At 42.7% G+C, this 21,877-nt stretch overlaps 1 protein-coding gene across 3 annotated transcripts in view; it reads left to right on the top strand.

Moving 5' to 3' along the window:
- LOC119656739 (teneurin-a) overlaps nt 1–21,877 on the top strand; it is a 769,843-nt gene that overhangs the window by 504,048 nt on the left and 243,918 nt on the right. For all 3 annotated transcript variants that reach the window (XM_038063287.1, XM_038063286.1, XM_038063288.1), the window contains 2 exons: nt 10,912–12,135; nt 13,782–13,976. In XM_038063287.1, coding sequence (XP_037919215.1) covers nt 10,912–12,135; nt 13,782–13,976 — 1,419 coding nt within the window. The remainder of the gene's footprint in view (nt 1–10,911; nt 12,136–13,781; nt 13,977–21,877) is intronic.

The raw sequence follows: 21,877 nt of genomic DNA, 5'->3' as shown, positions 1-21,877 counted from the left end.
CGGCAAGATATTCTCGCCCAATCGCCATTACTTCTTATACTATATCTACAATTTGTTGCCCGGTCGGCAGTAGAGTGTGGGGAAGATGGAAGCATTAAGCGGGGGAGGAGTGGGAGAAAAAGAGGACCTCAGTCACGGGACACGTTATAATATTAAACATGAGTTTCTTTCAGATCACTGAATATGTTAACTTGAATTATGTCCCGTCAGCCTGAAAGGTATCTCGTGTGTCCTGGTAGATTCCCCCTTGGGATCGGGGCTGACTGACTCGGGCGACGAGCATGGATATACGATACACGAGTGGCAAACACGGAGTGGATGGATGCTGTATGTCAGAATTTCTTTAATAACGTCACTTTAGGCAGAAATGGATCACATATTTGCTTTTGATTATGCCTCGAGATGGATTATATTATGCGGATTATCCCCAAATTAATGCAGAATATTGTGTTCTTCGGTGGAATTTATTCAGGCGACGCAGTGCTCTTTTTCGGGAAATATTGAAATAGAGAACAAATCACATTTTTATGCGATGTATCATGTCTATGGTTGTGAACTTAAAGAGGAAGAGTCAGTTTGGAAGCAGCTCCTACACTTCTTCCTTGAAATGATATTTCTGAGGAATGGAATTTAAGGAAGGATGTGTTTCTGCTCCTTCTTACAATTGAAATGTAGCCATGCGAACTTTATTCGTGTCTATTTATTGGCGGAAACTTACTGTGAACTGAACATAAACTATTTATATTCACACCAGCGCAAACAAGAAAATCGGGAAACTGCTTGAAACTTCGAAATAGGTCAAACTAATATGCTGAAGTTGGAAACATTTGCAAATACAAAACTTGAAGGTGGATGCAAATAATGTTGAAGAAAGAGTTTTAGTTCGTGATTTAATATTTTAGTTGCCATTCCATTGCCATGCATATAACCAACGATTTAATATTTCAAAACACCCACTACCTAACCTAATCAGCAAGTTTGAAATGGTGGAGGAATAATAAAGGAGACAACCTACGAAATCAGGGCAATGTCCTTTGGAAATTCGTGGTGCATTTAACACACTTAAGAAGCAATATCTATCAAATTTAAAAAGTTCGTTCTTTGGCATCACTTCTCTCTATGAAAATAGGTGTTATAATAAACTAGTCCTGTAAAACTACAAAATTGGTTCCAGATTGGTCACCCAAGGCGTAGGTACTTTAAGTAAACTTTTACAAGTATTTTAAAAGATATCCGCTGGACCATCTCATCTCTGACTAATTTTGAATTTCTTTTCATAAACCCATTCAATGTTGCTTCGAAAGTTACTAGTAATAGAGCGGTCGAGTTACTTGAAGAACAATCTGAACAACTACATACCCTTGAGAAAACCCGAGGGGCTTTGATGCGATGGTAGGTAAACGATTTACATTTGTTTGGATCGCGTTACATACACAAATTTCAAAAATGGGTAGTAACTCCACCTTGGTTGTTATTCTGCTTTTGCGATGAGTGTAGGTGTAGCAGATGATCAAAATGATGCCCCCGTTTGATTATGATCAATTACAATGACGTAACCATCCCAAAACCTAACCTAACCTAACCTAATTAGCAAAGTTGAACGTAGAAGCCCATAGAACCCTCTCAAATCTAAGCACGTCTTCACTAAAGTGCCCCGTCGACAAGCGCTTGCACGCATCTGTACTAGTAAGGCTCAGAACTGTGGGAAGAAGGGTCGATTTGGATACTTCAGTCCATCACACGTCATCCCCAATATATCATATATTGGGTTCATAGCACAATCTGAAGTATCTGTTTGGGGTTTCGAGTAAAACAGACCACTAGCATCTGAGTGCTCAAAAAGTTTGCCAGTCCCTAATCTTATTCGCATCTATTTGGGGAAATCTACGATAAGTTCCAGAAAACTCGCGTGGAGCCGCGAAGATCCAGACCAAATTACATGCTCATTAGATGTCACTTCTGCCTAGGATGTTCCTGCTTACCCCGGTGTCGTCTGGTTAATGAATACGGAGATGCTTTTAAGACTTGGCGAGATAGTGGTGGAGCGGATGCAAATAATTTCCAACGGTTCGAAAATTGTTCAATATTCCGGATTTTCGGCATAATTTTCTCTCCGGTCCTTCTGTCATGCATGAAGTGTTCTGAAATACCTCAGAATCTTACCTCACCTTTGTAGTTACAAAGTCTGCATACCTTTTCAAAATAACTTCTTTTAAATTATCAGGACAGCGCGTCTTAATTAGAAATACCTAGATGATCCTTATTAAGAGAGTCTCGATCAATCCTCCAAAATTTCAGAAAAAAATGTTAGATTATAGTGAGATTTTCTCCCTGGAAAGTGGTCCAATCAAGGTGACTGCACCATAATTGAAGGGATAGAGCGCTAGCATCTCACTCTCATTGTTTATGTATGTTTTGATTTTGTCTCGATATTGTGGGTCTACCATTTGCACTGCATCTAGTGTGATGATAATAAAACTGATCCGCAATCTCATTGAAAACGGAGAAAAAACACGATAATTTCAAAGAGACTATATGGATGTGCTATGCTCCATAAAGTTATTAACAGGATACATGCAATGCAGGCTAGTTGCGCTCGGCCAATTTGTTCATGATGCAATCCTATACACAAAGCAAAATCGGAAGAACATGGTACACCGAGGAAGCGACCAGATTGGCCAAGTTGTGAGCTTCCCATCGTTTTGGAAAATACTTTTTTAGTTTATCGCGTACCTGAGTTTGTTGATAGGAAAGCGTGTCTTCAATAATGACCATGCCCTTTGTAGTATAATAGATTATTGAAAGATTGTAGAAGAACCGAAAACCATACGCCAAATCACGGCAACTGGAAAATCGTTCAGTTGTTTGATGACCGGAGTCCTGAAACTGCTATAGTCACGGTTTTCGCTAAATTTTCGCTGCTAGGAAGCAGTAGTGGCCGATATGAGTCTCTAGCAGACATTACCCCCTTCCCTCCGAGAGTCAAGTTGGCAAATCACACTTTACTATGATGATATCAAAATACCTCCCGTTTGAACCACCATAACTTTTAGGACGGTGACCGACGCGATTTTTCAACGGGGTTTAAGAGTGGGATTTCAGTTTTTTCCTTAATATCCTCCTTTACTCCTTTGGGATAGAGTGCAAAATTAAACCCTACCGTTATAACATGAAAATAGTCTCACTTTGAGGTGCTAGGCTTTATATTGGGGAGTGGATAGTAACAGTGCAATTAGCCACAGGGTTTTCAATAGCATCTTCTACATTATAGTTCTATATTATTGTTTGTGTGTAGTTCTCGAGTGAAGTTCAAGAGGATTTTCGAGTAAATTTACTTAACTTTATTTGCGTGCCCTCCTGGATGGGATGTATGTTGAAGTCTAGGTGTTCTATCCGAATATGTACCTGTGAAGACGTGGAGGCATAACTAGACATTAAACCGATTTTAGCAATATAAATGTAAACAAGTCGGAAAGCGGAAGCTCAACGCTTCAGGTATGAAAGGTTTCGTTAATGTTTATGAGAAATTATTTGAATACGGTGGTCTCATTTATACATAGCTAGTATGATCTCTTAGGGAAAAGTAATTTGACAGGAAAGAGGCAAATATGACTTACTATAACTTTGTTAATAATAATAGGATTTCCACCAAATTTTCTAGTATGATGCTTCATATTAGAACATAAAATATTACAGCAAAATTTGATGGATCTAGGATGAAGTTAAGGGGTTCTACAGTAAATTTTCAAAATATAATAATATATGCCATTTGCATGGGCCATTATAATTTTTTCAAAATTTTCGGTTGGGTAGTTTCTGAGAATGCGTGTTTTACGTAATAAACCTCCTTCGAACCCCTGCACTTCTGTCCTTTACAGCCAATATCAAAACCTGATTGGAAAACTGCTAATTAGGAGTTTTAATTTCACAGCCCAAATAGCTTTACTCAGTGTAATAAAAATCTGCAAATCTGGTGTAAGTTACTCTTCCTTAAGTTCATCTAATTGAACAAAACGAAAAGCGGGAAGGGAGCGGAAAATCAAAAAGTGACAGTGACGGTCAGAGAAATTTGGCCATGAAGAGGAAAGACAACAACACCAAGAGCATTGAAGGTGCTCTTAGCTTCCAAGTTTCCAACAGTGAAAAGAAAAAGAAAAGAAGAAAAAATTTAGCACTGTAGTAAAAAATAAGAAGCCTACACAACATTGTTATGGAAGGCGGAATGTACCTACAACTATCAGTAGACCTTCAGGATGGTGAGTTAAATAGCTCCGCTACAGAGAATTGCAATGATGATGTTTTCTCGTCCTCATATTTTAGGAAAATGGTGGTGCAATACTAGAAATTATGAGTGAAGGAAGCTCTATACATTTTAAAGCAAAGGTTTTCTCATCTGAATATGTGTAAGGAATATATACTAGTAAGATTCTACCTAGATTCTGGCCAAAAAAAAATAATACAAGGAAATTCCTATTGATTATTGTTGACATTTATTTATTTCACTTAACTATCACTTAACTATCCCCTCAACTCTAAATGAAGGGATAATCTGACATGGCCATGTCTGAGTAACTATCCGAGTCTATTTTATGATTTGATATTGGCTTGGAAAATTTAAAAATATTTTCAAAAAAAACTGTTTCCGACAAAGAAAGTTGTACAACTTTTATTCAATGAAATCATAATCGACCTTAGCTATTTAATGCCTTCTGGGTTGCAAGATGATCAAAAGACCATCCAAGTTGGAAATGGTCCCATTTTAAGCTCATAAATCATTACAAATTAATTGTAATAAACACTTCTCTAGTAATCAGAGTAACTAACGAAATTTCGAACATAGTAAAAAAGATCTCATGCAAGAAGGAGGCCCTAAAAGCACAGGGGCATCGAAAGCAATATCTTTGAATTACAACAATACACCAAAAATTATCAATTTGACCAAAAGAATTGAATTTACTTTCAAAAGAAAAAAGCGGGGAAACAAAACTTACATTTTGGTTAAGAATCGAGGATTCCTAAGTCCGTCATCCACTTAATGGCGGACCGGACCAGTTGGAAAGCAACATGTTTTCTTGGTTGTAATCCCTCATCCTTGGGCAAGCATCAAAGTTGCAAAATATATGACTTGCTGTTTCATCCAGGCAGACGTAGCGCCTGATGAGTTGCCTCTGCCCTGGATGATGTATTTTATATCATTACCTATAAGAGGGTAAGAGGAGTAAATTCCTAAAATATGGTAATATGTTATGATATTATTAACTTTATTTGAAAAGGTATCGGAATGGGATTTTTTTCGAGGCCTAGATTTCGTATAGGTCTACCATTGTGACTTTTTTTCAGATTTTGCGGTTAGATAAATTCTGAAAAAATGTTTCATTTTCCAGAGCACAAATTTTGAGTTCTAATTCCACTCTGATGTACCTCAAATCCGAAATAGTGATTGAGCCCTTTCATTTGATATCACAGATGGCTATAATCTGTGAAAAAAATGAGGAGTCTCCTTAAACTCTGCAAAAAATGGGGCCACTTTGCTATATGTAAACGAAGTAAATAGACGGCATGTTCTCATCAAATCTCCATCTTCCAAATAAATCAGAGGTGAACAGACAGACAGGCCAGCAGACATTGAATTTCTAATAACGGTTTGTTTCACACTAAATTTTGAAAGTTACGTTTAAAGAGTTTTAGTTTAAGTGCCTTCATTACGTAATGAAGATCGAAACGTTAAAATTCATACTTTCATGTACATATAACGACTAATAAAGGTAGATAAGCTTTATTTGGATTCAGATTCAAAAGCTTAGGATCATTTGCTTCCGGGGAAAGACCGTGTAACCTAGCCGAGATCAAAGTCGAGAAACTATCATCTCTCTATCCGATACACAATACGAAGTTGGGAGCCGGAACTAATGTCTAGCCTGAATCTTACGAATGTTTAGTCCCACGTTGGGCGCAATTACATGTAATTACTTATGAATTGCGAAATAGGCAAAAACCATTCCAGTTGGCCGAAGCCAGTTCAAAGGACAGAATTATACGAAAAATCTAAAGAAATGGCGAAATTAACAATGAAGGTCTAACTGCAAATATTGAAGCTACACTGAAATATCCACTCCTCACATTTCCAAGCATGATTAGTACTGATAGGTGCGAGCGCATATCGTTGGGATACTTTTGTAGTCACATAACCCGTTTTCGTGATGTAGTCATATAAACGTGTCAAAACGGCGTCTCCGCCTTAGCTTTTGAGTTTGCTGAATAGCTGGAGGTCGCACGGAGCCAAATCAAGCGAATTCGGTGCTTGCGGAATGATATGAGTCGAGTTTTCGGCAGAAAAGTCACGAAAAATTCCAAAAAAATTGAGCGATTTTGGAACCACTCCAGACTTGAAGCATTTGAGACACAAAGCATCAGTGTTTTGAACTGAGCCAAATGATAGTTCAGACTATCAACGAGGTCTCCAATTGTCAATCGACGATTTTCAAGCACCACATCTTTATTTTTTCGACGTGGCTCTCGTCGTAGATGTTGATGGTCGTCCAAAGCGCGATTCGTCTTCAACGCGTTCTCGGCCCGCTTTGAATTCGTTATACCACTTATAAACATGTTTTTGGGCTATAGTTTGTCCACCAAAGGCCTTCCGCAACATTTTCAGCGTGTCCGCACAAGAATATTCGCTCCGCTCCGTTATAGACAGTCCTACCAACCTAGGAAAAAAAAAGTTACTTGCCTTCCTAATGCCCGGGAGTTTTAAATGACAATTTCACCTTACTTTTTGATCACCGTACTACATATGTAGTATATATACGTTGAATATACCCGATATTCAATTCGATGTGGTACTGAAATTTTATCTCTTAGGAAGCAGTAATTTAATCCACTAGAATTTTATAAATAATAGTAGGATCCCCACCAAATTTTCCAGTACTATATTCCCTATTAAAGCCTCTCTTACTGCAATTTTACGGACCTAGGATGAACTTAAGGGATGTTCGCAATAAATTTTCAAAATATAAAAATGTACTATTATTGAATATCATAACAGAGAGTGCTTTGAGGCCTACATACCATGTGCACGAACACCCATAATTTTTTACAGATTTTTCCGTTGAGTAGCTTCTGAAAATGAGCCCTTGGAGTAATTTATTCCTTTCGGACACTCTTTCATTTGTAACGAATGTCAAAACTAATATCTGCTATTCATCGGAATGAGGATATCCGCGATCGATATGGCGTTGCACCAATCGTGGAAAAGTTACGAGGAAGGCGATGGTATGGTCCTGCCGCTCACTCACCAAGATTGGTCTGAATGTCGAAGTCGATGGTAAATGACCAAAAGGCCGCCAACAACAGTGATCGATGAAGGTTTGAAAGCCTCGCGACTGCTCCAGATCAGACAAATGACAGAGAAAAATGGTGCAACCGATCTCGGCTTGCCTCCACTTGTGAATGGAGCAAAGGCTAAAGAAAAAGAATCAACTCCTTGAAACCCTTCATTTGATAATCCACATGGCCATATTTGGTGAAAACAAATTGCTCTTTTACTAATATGAGGACCCGAACGTTCCATTTGCACCTAACTTGTAATGTTCATGCATTTAATTAGTCACAGTATTTACTTTAGTGCGATAATGTAAGACCTTGAATATCAGGGTCTTACATTGCGGTAAATTGACACAAAAGCAATAAATTTGACCTACCAAAACTATAGTATCATTAACACAATATACTGGCCCCAAGACCAGGTAAAGGAGGAGGGCTTGAGGCAACGTACCTTGTACTCTCCTCAGTAAAACAAAAATAAAATGCTGAGATCGGGGAAAGAGGTAAATAAAGTATATTGGAGTTATTTCACTATGCTACATCCTATCTGATCTCTCTTGGTGACAGGTCCCGCGACAGGCTGACCAAGAAAATATATCCAATATCGTTAGAAACAATATAATCGGATTGCGAGCCGACCCAGTTTGTGAACGGGACAAAGGCTGAACAAAAAAAAGAAGAGAGGAGGTTTCAGTCAATTTCTAAAAAACATGGTAATTTAATTTGTTAACCTTATTTGAACTGATGTCAGTGGGGAGAGTATTGTAAAGTTTAGAGGCGAGTGTGGCAACTTTTTGATTTTTGTCAATTTTTTCGGCTGAACAGTTCCTGTGAGTGGGCCTGTAAAAGGAATGGTCACTTTCCAGCCTTCGCATTCCACCGTTTTCCATCATGTTAAACTGACCTGCTTTGGAAGGAACTAATTGAAACCCTTGATTTGGTATCACACATGGTTATATTCGATAAAAAAAATTTCCAACCCTCTTTTGTATATGGGGCTCTTTCCTCTTAAACCAAAAGGAGTAACCGTTTCTGAGAAAAGTGCATGTGACAGACAGACTAGACGGTAAATCGATTTTAATAAAGTTTTGTTTTGTTTTACACAAACCCTTAAAAGGAGTGGATTGATGAGTTGATTAGTGTTTCTCCACAAAGGAATGAACAAGAGCTAGGTGAATTAAATTCAAAAATCTTTTTTCGGACACTCATGATTTGTGATCACGATTAAAGCTCCATAGTAACTGCCCCAGCGGTAATAGTATATACTGAGAACTCAGCACTCATATCACTGAATACGAGACCTTTACAACACCTCTGTGTAATATGTAATATATGGCGCAATAATTACATTAGATCCAAAGGATTTCTGGTTTGATGATGATGGATATAACTACAATTATCATGAAATTCCCACAAAGGAGTTAACCAGAAACAACTAGGCCGAAAGCGTTTCTTCCAAAATATCTCTCGGAGAATAGGTCATCAGAGGATATCCCGATTCCGATAGAACTAGATAACCTTCGGTGAATCTTCCTATAGAATGGGTTAGGTCACCCTGTTTGATGGGATTACACCCCCAAGGGCTTTGCTGAAACCAATCGAATACACAAAATTACAACTTTTTTAACCAGCATCTCAATATAAGGTTTTACATAAAAGCCTCCTTATTAATTGTCTCTGTTACTTGCAGTAAAATATTGCTAGAATTTCCCAATTCATGTAGATCTTATTTGGGAAACGACATGCTCTCTTTAGAGAACGATTATCACCGCAGTGATAATGGACCAAAAGACCTCTAAAAAGAAGAGGTTTCAGAGCTAAAATACCTATTGTAGACTTTCAACACCCTTTAGTTAAGAATTAAGTCGAAGTTTTGCAATCGGAAAAAAGTCAAAAATTCATAACATATTTTTAAAAAATGCCAACTCTCAATTCTTCTTCTACACTTGGCCTTGCAGGATAGACTTCCGCTTAATCCTTCGATCAGCAGCTTTTTACTGGCCTCGTTCTTTGAGCTCTCCCAAAGTTTGCATGGCTTCCATACTGGGCAACTTCCTTCGGATGTGTCTTTTAATACCCTGTTAGGTATTCACTTGCCGTCCATCCGTTCTATGTAATGGGACCACTGGAAATTTCGTCGCTTTATTAGCACCGATACTGCTGGGTCATCATTGAGCTGGTACAACTCATGGTTGTATCTAATTCGCCAGTCAACTCCTTCTTTTACCGGTCCAAGTATTCGACGTAGAACTTTACCTTCGAGTGTGTCGATGGACTTTTCTAACGTCTGCGTTAGAGTCCATGCTCCACAGCCGTATAGCAGCACAGGTCGTATTATGATCTTGTAGATTCGGAGCTCATTTTTCCTGTGCACCCTTTTACTATTCGTTATCGTTAGGACTGAGTAGTATGATTTGTTGGACATCATTATTCGTCGCTGAACTTTGTCCTTTTCATTACTATCCTTCGCCATGTTTACTTTTAGGTACACAAACTTGTCCACGTTTTCAAAATTAAAATTGGCATTGTCAGGTTTTGTCGTATTCGCGCCTGTCTTCTGGATTGGGTCATGAATATTGTTTTCTTTTCATTAATTCTGAAGCCGATCTCTTGCACTGTTTCATTTAGTTGTAGGAATACGTCCTTGCCGTCTGCAATTAATCGTGCCATGATTTTTATATCGTCAGCGAATCCCACTATTTGCGAATCTTTGTAGAGAAATGTCCCCGTGGCACCTAACTGCAGTTTTCGGATAACATATTCAACGGCTAGGTTAAAAAGCGTAGGGGCGAGTCCATCTCCTTGCTTTTCCACAGTTCGTTTCCACGCATTGCGTTAGCTCGCCAAGCACCTTTACATTGAATTCAGTCTTGCCATCGTCACTTCGGTCACTCGTACCAGTTTTTCTAGTAGGCGGAACCTGCACATGACACAATACAGTACTTCACCTTTGATACTATCATACGCAATCTCAATTGATAACAATAAGTTTAATGTTTAGTTCAAATTCAAGGCTATTCTTACTACACGGCCTCTAATCTCAACATTTTCAAGTGGATAGAATTTGAATGCTTCCTATGTATGTATGTTTTGAAATACCTTTTCAAGCACAATTTGTTCCTCGCATAATCAATCAATCATTTTGTAACAAGAGCGCAAAAATACCCCTTCCTCTACTACCCCTAAAAGGGTAAAAATTTAGCAAAGTTGCCATTGGCAATGTCAGAACAGATTGCGTATTCCAGGTTTTAAATTTACCCTTTCCAATTTATTCCCGCGCCCCTTTGTTAAATGGAACCAATTCTGCGATGAGCTGACTTATTTTCATTTCTTAGTTATTTCAATTGAGCAAAAATATCTACTCAGAACATTAGCATCCTTAATTGACTTCTGTTGATAATGATGGTGAGGATTTAAGTTTATGATTTTATCATAGTCCTTATCTGTTACAAGTTTCTTCAGCAAGACCCAGTAAGAGATGCACTAAGCTTTCATAATCATAAGAAATTGGGCAAGATAACTCCTTTCCGAAATTTTCATAACTTCCGAAATTCTACCACTAACCGCATTCCTTTTATTCTCTTTCAGCTGTTAGTTCGATGAAATCCAATATCGATTCATCAAATTGCATTCTAGTCCAAGATGTAAAGTCCGTAACGCATGATCAACAAACACAGAACTCACTGGGGTCAACACAACCCCCGACGGAGGAATCGCCGCAAACTAGTAGTACTCTGGATCATAGCACCTACACGACAGGTGGAGGTCATGCGAATCCTGCTCTGGGCAACATATTACCGCAAACGCAGCAACAGCAAGCACAGCAACAACAACCGCAACAATTCCAAGATCAACAGCAATTCAGCGCGGCACAACAACAACAGTTGAAATGGCCACAAGTTGTTGAATTGCGAGATTTCAACGAAGTTTATCACGCCACAATCCCTCCATATCAGTTTTGGAATTTGGAATTTCGGAATAAACAGCCTGCGTTCATTCGATTCAATCTGACCATGCCGTGGGGTGCGAATTTCGCGGTGTACGGTAGGCGAAATGTTGCCCCCAGTGTGACACAGTACGATTTTGTGGAATTTATCAAAGGAGGACGCCTGGACAGCCGATTGAAACGGAGACGTCGACGACGTCATGTAACTGTTGATGCAATCTACGATAGTCTGTACGAAGCGGTTCCTACACCCCCACCTTACGAAATCATATCCGACGATGAGGAGTACAATGGTGGCGATGATGACGATATGGACGAGAGGATGAGCCCGAAGGCAACATTTGTTTCATTATCGACCGCACCGAAATCCCTTGCCTCGCCCGAACCCCTGAAAGTCGACTTGTTGGATATTAGCAATCAACCTGAATACATAAGACAACTGTTACAAATGTCGCCAGGGTTGACCGTAAATATAGCGCAATCTGAGGGCAACCAACCCCAGCAGCACATTGAACGCCAGCTACAACAACCGCATGGGCGACAGGACTCGCAGCCACAAATCTTTGCAACTGTAGCTCCTCGGGAGAAATTGCATTTAATCTCGAAGCGGTCCTCGTCGGACGGTTTGCCAGCCCTGGACACTGACACAATGATGGTGAACGTTACACTTCTCCAATATTTGGATACTGGGCGTTGGTTCTTCTCCGTTTACAATGATGAATTGCTGGCACACAGTGTAACCCTTGTGGTTGAGGAGGCCGAGGGTGTGAGCACGACGTGTCCCAACGATTGTTCCGGACGGGGAAGTTGTTACCTAGGCAAATGCGATTGCATTGATGGATATCAGGGTGCCGACTGTTCCAAAAGTGAGTATTGTCCAGTTTTAACTTCATATGGTTCATTAGGATGTTCTTGCTCGGGAAAGAGCGAGGAATGGTGAACTTGCGCCCGCAAAGCACCAACTACTATACTTCAATATTGGTTCCGAATTCAACCCAGTTTGAAAATTAAAGCGAATAGAAAAGGATTTTTCGTTTGCATGCCACTTTCACTTTCTGAAGTTGCCAAATATGGCTTTCACTCCCTTAGACCAGTCTCCATTCTTTTCAGAACGTTATGTTCGCGGGCAATTGCATTCCTCTTTGCCGGGGTGACTTTCAACTTCCCTAAGAAAAAATCGACGAGTTTTGCCGAAAGAAAATTCCGGATATCTTTAAGCACACATGATGACGAGCCGTATTGAATACGCTCTTCTTTGACTCCTGAAATTACCTCAAGCTATTTTAAGTTTACAATGTTCAACCACAAAGGGCTTAAGTGGATCCATGTCGACCCTTTTTTGTTCTCGAGATTTTCACGTATGTTTCACATCGTCATCAGCACATACCTTGCCATTCACTGGCGTACAAGTACGTAGGTGAAAGGATTCCTCAAAATATGTACTCGCTTGCCTTCTAGCCATATCGTACGGGACTTCCTTGCATGTTTGTTATTTGTTCCCGAACCACTTCTCTGCATTTCCTTTACACTTCCTACCACTCCACTCGCCCACCACTCCACATTCTCACTCAAGAACTTCTTCTCGGAAAATAAAGAGCATTTTACTAAATGTTTTTCATGGTTCGATAAAGCATTTCAGAAATAGATAGAGAGTTAGATTGATTGGATGGCGTGAAAGAAGTCGATATTGGAATTTTCCTCTTTTTTTAATTTGAAGATTCTCTTTACGGATGAAATGATGTCGAAAGCACTTCGTTTAAGCGAAGAGTTTATTGACTTTTTTAGGAGATTGCGGATGCTGTTCCAGTACAAAGGATTTCGATCCAACCGGCCTTAGTAGTTCAATCCACTCTTCAGCGTTTCCAGTGCCGCCATATTCATAATAGATTTCCACTTACTTTTATCTACCTATTCGCCACTATTCAATCACCGAAGAGGACTCAGGAGCACATGGTATATTTCATGATGGCTCCATTTTTGCAGCGGAAAAGAATACAAGAGCACTTTCAGGTCATGCGACCTATAAAAGTGAAACTCACTAGACCCTTTTGAACAGCATAGCCCCTGAGCCTAACTACCTTTCAATGTGGGCAGAAAAATCCTTTCGCTCCTAATAGAAAGTCTGGATTCTGTTTCCCTGGATTTACCTTTTACAGCTTCGATTTTCGTTCCATTTCCTCACTTCATCGGTATTTCATTACTGCATCGGTTTTAATTAGTATAAATTAGTTTTGGAATTTGCATGTTAACATGATTTCGGTTGTGAAACTATAGTGAAAACATTGAGCCTTCCAGGACCTAGAAATTAAAGGTAGAGGGAGTTATGGGGCCTCTCCTTTCCCAACTCTAATGCATTTATTTCTTTCTATTAATTTAATTTATTTTTTTTTAACTTTCTTTCATATTACCATGGCGCTCCACCACTACGATGGAAAACTAACAACAACGACAATCTAATCACGGGACACTCCTGCCCTGCACCGATACGTTCCTTGAATTTCGCAAAATGCAGGTGTATGCCCTGTTCTATGCTCGGCTCATGGTCACTACGGCGGAGGAATTTGTCACTGCGAAGAAGGCTGGAAGGGGCCGGAATGCGATATACCGTCCGGTGAATGCGAGGAGCCAGGATGTTCAGGACACGGACGATGCATCGAAGGTGAATGCAATTGCGAACGTGGATGGAAAGGAGCATTTTGCGAGCAACGTAAGTACTGCATTATATACTGACAAATAGATAGGATGTCTCATTGTCGTAACAATGTGGGGGAAAACTTAGATGGAATTTGTATGTGCACATTGTCCGGCACGAATGCTAAAGTCCTTCGTAAGCTCTTTCCACCTTGTTATCGAAGTATTCAAATTGAATTCTTATGTGCCAGATTTCCTTTTGTTGCCCGTACACGGAACATGGAAAAGACTGGCTTGCCATGTACATTCCAAGATTGCAAAGGTGAGGATTTTGCTTTTAATGAAACTGTGCAGCGTTTAACTGGAGTACATTGTGGTCATTAGGGTAATGGCTATTAAATTGGAAGAAGTGACTTTTAATGGAATATTTTGAAAATTTTGTTAGCAGGAAATTCATTGAGTCGCTCCTCGACTAATGGGATGGAAATTTCCATTGGGACAGAGTGCTAAGCAGTTTTTATGACAGCCGAATAGGAGGTGCAAGTACCCTTCATTAATTTATATTGCTTTTACACTCTGCAGATTTTATGTCTAGGACCCTGCTACCAATCGAAATGGACTTCTCGCAGAACGTTCAAACTGCTCTCATCACAGATATATTCCTCAAAAGGAATTGGAAACATATAGAGAATATTCGTACTGACTAGTCCAACTTAATATTGGAGGAGTTATCAACATTCTCAGAGTGGGGATGAAATAGATAGCGGATTTAACATTATAAATGTGTCACATCACATCGAACTAAGTCTCACAGTCTCTTCTCCGTCAATGCAGTTAGAGACTTATAATTTGTTTTTTTGTTTGTGGTAATCTTCAGGACAGCTGTCCTTGCCCCCTTTCGGAGAAGTAACGCCGTGGTTGTGGAAAGGTGTCGTTGTAAATTAACCTCCTCCATGTCATTGGCAGCAGGGAGATAAAAGGATGTCGACTGACCGGCCACAAGAAGAAACAGTATCAGTGACAGAATGATGCCTTGTCGTTCCCTGTTTTGGATTTTAAATATCCCTGATACCCCTTGTGCGAACTTCTCTAAACGAGAATTCTTCTCGTAATAAAAAAAATCATTTGCGACGAGATTCCAAACTCTGTATCTTATGTGAAGCAACGATTCCAACTACAGCGGGTTGACAAGTGCCGTACAACTAAGGATCGTGTTGAAGAGGTCTTTCCCATTAATTTCATCATTATTATAATAAGTCACCCTCAAGCCTTTTGACTGAAAACTTACAACCGCCAAGAAAGCATTTCATAATGTCATAGAGCAGAATAAAAAAATCCCTTACTTCAGTTTTATCTCTTTATCTTAGCAGACGGTGTCTGCTAGAGACATACACCCACTAAAATGATCATTCATCTTCTACCCACATCATCGCCGATTACCGTGAACTATTACGTCCATTCTACTCAAAGCCCCCGGGGTCGTTTCCAATATTTAACGGGGCTCTCACAATATGAAAAATAGTGCCTGCAAGATGGCCGAACAAGCAGCTCTGCCCCTTAACCGGCATCGCACTGTGGCGCGGCAGGATTCGCAGCATTCGAAATTTATTTCGAATGTTGCGAGCGAATAGATGGCGCGGATCTATCCACTTTGCGTGGCACACCAAGGGAGTGGAAGATCGCAGTAATTATATTTTTCAGACCTGTCACTGAATTTAATGATTAAGTTGAAAATTGCTAAAGACTATGGAAGTCCTTTTTGAAAATAGAATTTTAGTTGAGTTTACTGTATAGAATTCGCGTTGAGTTTGCTGTATAAAATTCGCATTGAGTTCGCTTAAATATTTCAATAAAAATAATAAGTAATCATAATTACTTAATTGGATTACTTAATTGGTGACCCCGGAACTCGCACCAACAGCATCAACAACTAGGATCCCGAATTCCCAGAACCTGCAAAATTGAAAAACTCAAGCACATCATCATCCCCATCAACAAATCGCAGTCTGCGCAAGCACAATCGCCCAGCAGGCAGCCGCAACAACCGATTGGAGATAAGTAAGAGTTCCGCAGCCGCAGCCGCCATCGCTGCCGCAGCCACTTTCGCCGCCGCACTCAACTCCACCATCGCCGACATTGGTGAAGTTCTATTAACGACAAAAATTCGTCCGAACAACACGGCAGAAATAGAACTTCCAAGGACTGAGAAATCCTTCCAAAACATCAGTAGACCGTACGGCAAGCGATTTTCACGCGTTCGCATCTACAGTTGAGTGTGGAGTGCCGTGGTAAACATCACGAAAACGTGTCACATCTCCACATCCCGAGTCGGAGCAGAGGCAAGAAAGAAAAACGCGAGAAAACCTTCTCTACACAGTGTACTGCGCGACACACGTCGGACCCTCACCAGAAGTGGATTTTCACGCGACTTCCCGTACGCACGCCCTCCTGCACAACACCTTTCACGCACCGGACTAGTCATCATTGCCACAACGATCAACAACGGCAACAAACGGACGTCCCCAGCACCGCCAACGCCGCAGCTACAGCCGACAAACAACGAGGAGTTATTCTTAAGATAAATTATTATTCATTTATATATAATATTTATTTATTTATTCAGTTAAAAAAAAAATAGTAATAAAAAAATTGAAATCGCTGCAAGAGTCGGCGTGCAGGTGTTTAGCATCGCGAGTCCTCCATTCTCATTGGTGGTGTTTTTGGTCTGCGCTGGATAGCGTCCGCTTCGTTTTTTCTCGTTTCGTGCGTGCATTTGTGGGTGCGGCCTGCCGTGTCGGTGTAAAGTTCACCGCGTTTCAGAATAAACTCACCGCGTTTGCATTTCAATCTCGTACTTTTCGTGAAACAAGATGTCTTTTGACAATAAAGACGCAGCAGGCCCATCGAACCCGCAAGTGACCGCCCTCGCCGTACGCGTTCCTCCGTTTTGGCGGCGGAACCCCGAACTGTGGTTCGTGCATCTGGAAGCACAGTTCCAAATGTCCGGCATCACATCGGACGCGACCCGTTTCAACTACGCGGTGATCGGCCTGGACGAAGAGTCCATACTTCTGGTGTCCGACGTGGTGAAGTCGACATCGTATGTGCAGCTCAAGAGCGAGTTGATCAGGCGCCTGTCGGCAAGCGAGTCGGCAAAATTAGACCACTTGCTGGCAGGTTTAACCTTAGGTGATCGAACTCCCAGCCAATTGCTTCGTGAAATGAGGCAATTGGGTGGGAGTAAGATCGGCGAAGACCTGATCAAGTCGCTCTGGCTGCGTCGGCTCCCGGAGGGCACCCAGGCGATCCTCGCTTGCGTCTCCGGTTCCTTGGAGGAACTGGCAGCGACGGCCGACCAGGTTCAGGAGGTGTACGTACGCCCAACCTTGGCGGCCGTTCAACCACCGTCGGATGAGGTGGGTGAATTGAGGCGCGAGATTGCTGCATTAACAGCCAGTATGGCCGAGATGCGGGCGACGTTGGACGCTCAGCGTTCGGGCGCCAGATCGCGAGCACGCTCGCGGTCTGCCATCCGAAAAGGGCGATCAGGTAGCAGGTCGTCAAGACAGTCCACGGACCCAGGGATTTGCTGGTACCACCGCAGATTCGGGGATAAAGCGACAAGATGTACGCTACCGTGTAGATTCTCTTCTACCGCAAAAAACTAGGTCCGCGGGGGGTTTTGGCGGCGGCCACCCAGAACGCAGCACCACGTCGCCTAACTATTTTTGACCCCCTCAGCAGGCGCAACTACCTCGTCGACACGGGTGCGGAGGTTTCGGTTCTTCCCGTACCCCAGCATCATCAACTTTTCCCTCAACCGCTCAAACTTGCGGCAGCAAATTCCTCCCGCATAAACACGTACGGGTATAGGCAAGTGGACGTGAGTCTTGGCTTGCGTAGGACGTTTTCGTGGCGTTTCATCCTGGCGGATGTCAGCTTCCCCATACTAGGCGCAGACTTCCTGTGTCACTATGGATTGCTGGTGGACTTGCAAAACAAGTCTCTTATAGATTCCACGACCAACCTTAATACGTCGGGACATATGGTATCTCACCCAGGCAATAATCTTTCCGTTCTTTTAGAAGACATTACCGACTCTCGTGTTCGGGTACTTCTCCAAAAGTTCAGCCAGATTACTACCAACTGTAGTCTCTCCAAACCAGTGAAGCTGCACATTGTGCAGCACCACATTATCACTACTGGTTCCCCGATCTTCTCGAAGGTGCGTCCTCTACCATCTCAGAAACTGGCAATTGCACGGAAAGAGTTTGAACAACTCGTTCAACAGGGTATCTGCAGGCCCTCAAACAGCTGTTGGTCTTCCCCACTGCATATGGTCCCTAAGCCAAACGGCGAATGGCGCCCATGTGGGGATTACAGAAGGCTAAATGCACAGACTGTTCCTGACCGATATCCAATTCCACTCATCCACGACTTTGCGCATCACCTCGCGAATTGCCGCATCTTTTCGACCTTGGACTTAACCAAGGCTTATCACCAAATTCCAGTAGCTCCTGAAGACATTCCAAAGACGGCAATATGCACACCCTTTGGACTCTTCGAGTTCACCCGGATGACTTTCGGATTGTGCAACGCGGCGCAAACCTTTCAAAGGTTCATTCACTCAGTCCTGCGAAACCTCGAATTCTGTTTCGTATATTTGGATGATGTTTTGGTCGCTTCTTCCACTGAGTCTGAGCACTTAGCCCATCTCGAGTGCATTTTTCAACGTCTCCTTGAGGCCGGTTTAGTCCTAAACGTTGAGAAATGCAAATTCCTTCAACAACAGGTGAGATTCCTCGGCCATTTCATTTCCCCTGAAGGAATACAGCCCGACCCAGACAAGGTGCAAGCAATCACAAGCTTCCCGCGTCCAAAGACAGTGAGGGAGTTGAGGAGGTTCTTGGGCATGCTAAACTTCTACCGTCGTTTCCTGCCCAAGGCCGCCCATCTCCAGTCCATTTTGAACGCGTACTTGTCTGGCCCCAAAACTAAGGACACACGAGAGATCGTGTGGTCTGAAGAGGCTATCTGCGCGTTTGACAAATCTCGTCAACAACTGGCTGACGCTACACTCTTGGCATTCCCTCTGCAAGATGCACCCCTAGCCGTTTTTGTTGATGCCTCTGACATCGCAGTAGGTGCTGCCCTTCACCAAAAGGTGGACCAAGTTTGGCAGCCGTTGAGCTTTTTCTCGAAGCAGTTGAATCCCGCTCAACGGAACTACAGCACCTACGATCGCGAACTGCTCGCCGCATACCTGTCCATCAAATACTTCCGTTTCTCCCTAGAAGGCAGGCCGTTCACAGTGTTCACGGACCATAAGCCTCTCACGTTCGCTTTGAAACAGAAGCCCGACAAAGCGTCCCCTCGTCAGCTTCGACACCTGAGCTTCATAAGCCAGTTTACGTCGGATATCCAGCACGTGTCCGGGAAGGACAACATTGTTGCTGACGCTTTGTCTCGTGTCTCCGAAGTTAACATCCCCGCCTCACTCGATTTCTCGGCTATTGCCAAGGCACAAGTGGATGACGCAGCACTTCAGAGCCTCAAGTCCAACCCCAAATACAAATTTCGGGAGTTGCCCATCTTCGGCTCAAACCTCTCGCTCTGCTGCGAAGACTCGGAAAAGGGACCTCGGCCATACATTCCGGCCACATTTCGCAAGGAAGTGTTCCACGCAGTTCACGACTTGGCGCACCCCGGCATCAGGACAACAAACCGGTTAGTCACCGGAAAATACTTCTGGCCCTCCATGAACAAGGATATTAATTCCTGGGCCAGAGAGTGCATCGCATGCCAAAAATGTAAGGTCTCCAGGCATGTTAGGAAAGAAGTGGGCTCATTCCCCCGCACTACCAAGCGTTTCCACACCATACACCTCGACATTATAGGGCCTTTGCGAGACTCGCATGGTTATAAGTATTGCCTCACAATCATCGACAGGTTCACGCGGTGGCCTGAGGCAATACCTCTGAAAGACATCACGGCGCAATCATGTGCTGAAGCCCTCTGTCGAGAGTGGATACCTCGCTTTGGCGTCCCTGCAGTGGTCATCACTGACCAGGGAATGCAATTTGAGTCCACCCTTTTCTCCGAGTTAGGCAAACTCCTTGGTTTTAAACGCCAGCGGACTACGGCATACCACCCACAATCCAATGGGATGTTGGAACGTTGGCACCGGACGCTGAAAGCCGCCATTATGGCACGCGACGACCCGTCCTGGACGCAAGTCTTGCCTCTCGTCCTACTCGGCCTTCGTACAACCCGCCGAGAGGAATTTGCTGCCAGCCCCGCGGAGCTGGTTTACGGGGAGAACCCAAGACTCCCAAGCGATCCGGTCTTCGACAAGAGATCGGGTCTCACGGAGTCGGGGTTGGTGCGTCTGCTGAGGGACAATCTCCGGCGCATCAAGGCGACACCACCCACTCGACACTCGTCCATACCTGCTTGTTCGCCCAAGGAACTGGACACATGCACGCATGTGCTGATCAGGACGGATGCCGTCCGGAAGCCGCTGCAGCCTCCATATGAGGGCCCGTACCGCGTTCTCGAGCGGGGAGAACATTTCTTCCAGCTCGAGATCGGTGGTCACAAAAAGGCGGTCTCTTTGTCCAGGCTGAAACCCGCGTGCGCCCCGAAGCAACGTCGTGTCCGCTTTGTGGATTAACGGCGAACGAAGTTCGGGGATCAGTCGCTGAAACCCCCTAGGTTTCATCTGGGGGCGGAGTGATGTGGCGCGGCAGGATTCGCAGCATTCGAAATTTATTTCGAATGTTGCGAGCGAATAGATGGCGCGGATCTATCCACTTTGCGTGGCACACCAAGGGAGTGGAAGATCGCAGTAATTATGTTTTTCAGACCTGTCACTGAATTTAATGATTAAGTTGAAAATTGCTAAAGACTATGGAAGTCCTTTTTGAAAATAGAATTTGAGTTGAGTTTACTGTATAGAATTCGCGTTGAGTTTGCTGTATAAAATTCGCATTGAGTTCGCTTAAATATTTCAATAAAAATAATAAGTAATCATAATTACTTAATTGGATTACTTAAGCACCACACCCTGGAGTGACCGGTACACGAAGCCGTCGACAGCTCTCTGCAAACGTCGATGGGGTGATGTGAACCTGACTCTGGCAAGCAGGTAGTTGTGGCATGTATCTGGAACATGCTTCTTCGGGACTGCGGGCGGGAGGTGGACCTCGAATTGACATTAGTAAATTGTGTCATCCTGATTGCTGATCCGTTCGTATATTCCAGGATCAGCTAAGTGTAGATCGGGCATGAGGGGATTGAGGTAAAGGATTTTTTTCCAAGCGAACACGCATTTCTGACTTCGTTTGGTCGCAGTACGCAAATGGGTCACTTGGCACAATGTTTAGTGAAGGAGACCTCACTGGCTGAAATAGCCGAAGTGACTTGTGCAAGGCCAAATACAACTCCAGAAATACTACGTTGCAGAGCTAATAGAGGAGGAAAAAAGGAGCACAGAGGAGGCTTCATACAGGTAGTTTTCAGGCCACAGAAAAAAAAGCGAAGAAGAACAAGAAGAAACAACCTCAAACTCTGCTCATTAAACTGGTGGAAGACAAGATTGAAATCCGTTATGAGATCAAGCCCGAGGACTATGAAGCAGAAGTATCGTTCATGCGGAAAAGGAAGGGTGCTTCTCCTTGTAGGCTTTGATTTCTGGCCTAGAGCCTATGTGCTCTTTGGAAATCTTGACTGTCTTGCAGAGCACACCGAAGTGAAAGAACCTATCAAGCGTGATGCAACAAATGCACAGATTAGCATGACCCTCGCCAGTTCTCGATGCCAACAACTTTCTGAGGTGTAGATTGCTGCGCAATATGGAAGGGAACTTCTGAAAAGCCAGGAAATCAGAATTGATTAGAAAGCATGTAAGGTAGGAATACAGACAGATTTTCCAAGTGTTACAAACGCTTACACTTTGGATACATATCTACAACCTAC

This window comes from Hermetia illucens, chromosome 5 (assembly GCF_905115235.1).
Source record: "Hermetia illucens chromosome 5, iHerIll2.2.curated.20191125, whole genome shotgun sequence".
Lineage (NCBI taxonomy): Eukaryota > Metazoa > Arthropoda > Insecta > Diptera > Stratiomyidae > Hermetia > Hermetia illucens.
The sequence above is the reverse complement of the archived record's forward strand: the minus strand, read 5'-3'. Positions and strand labels throughout refer to the sequence as shown.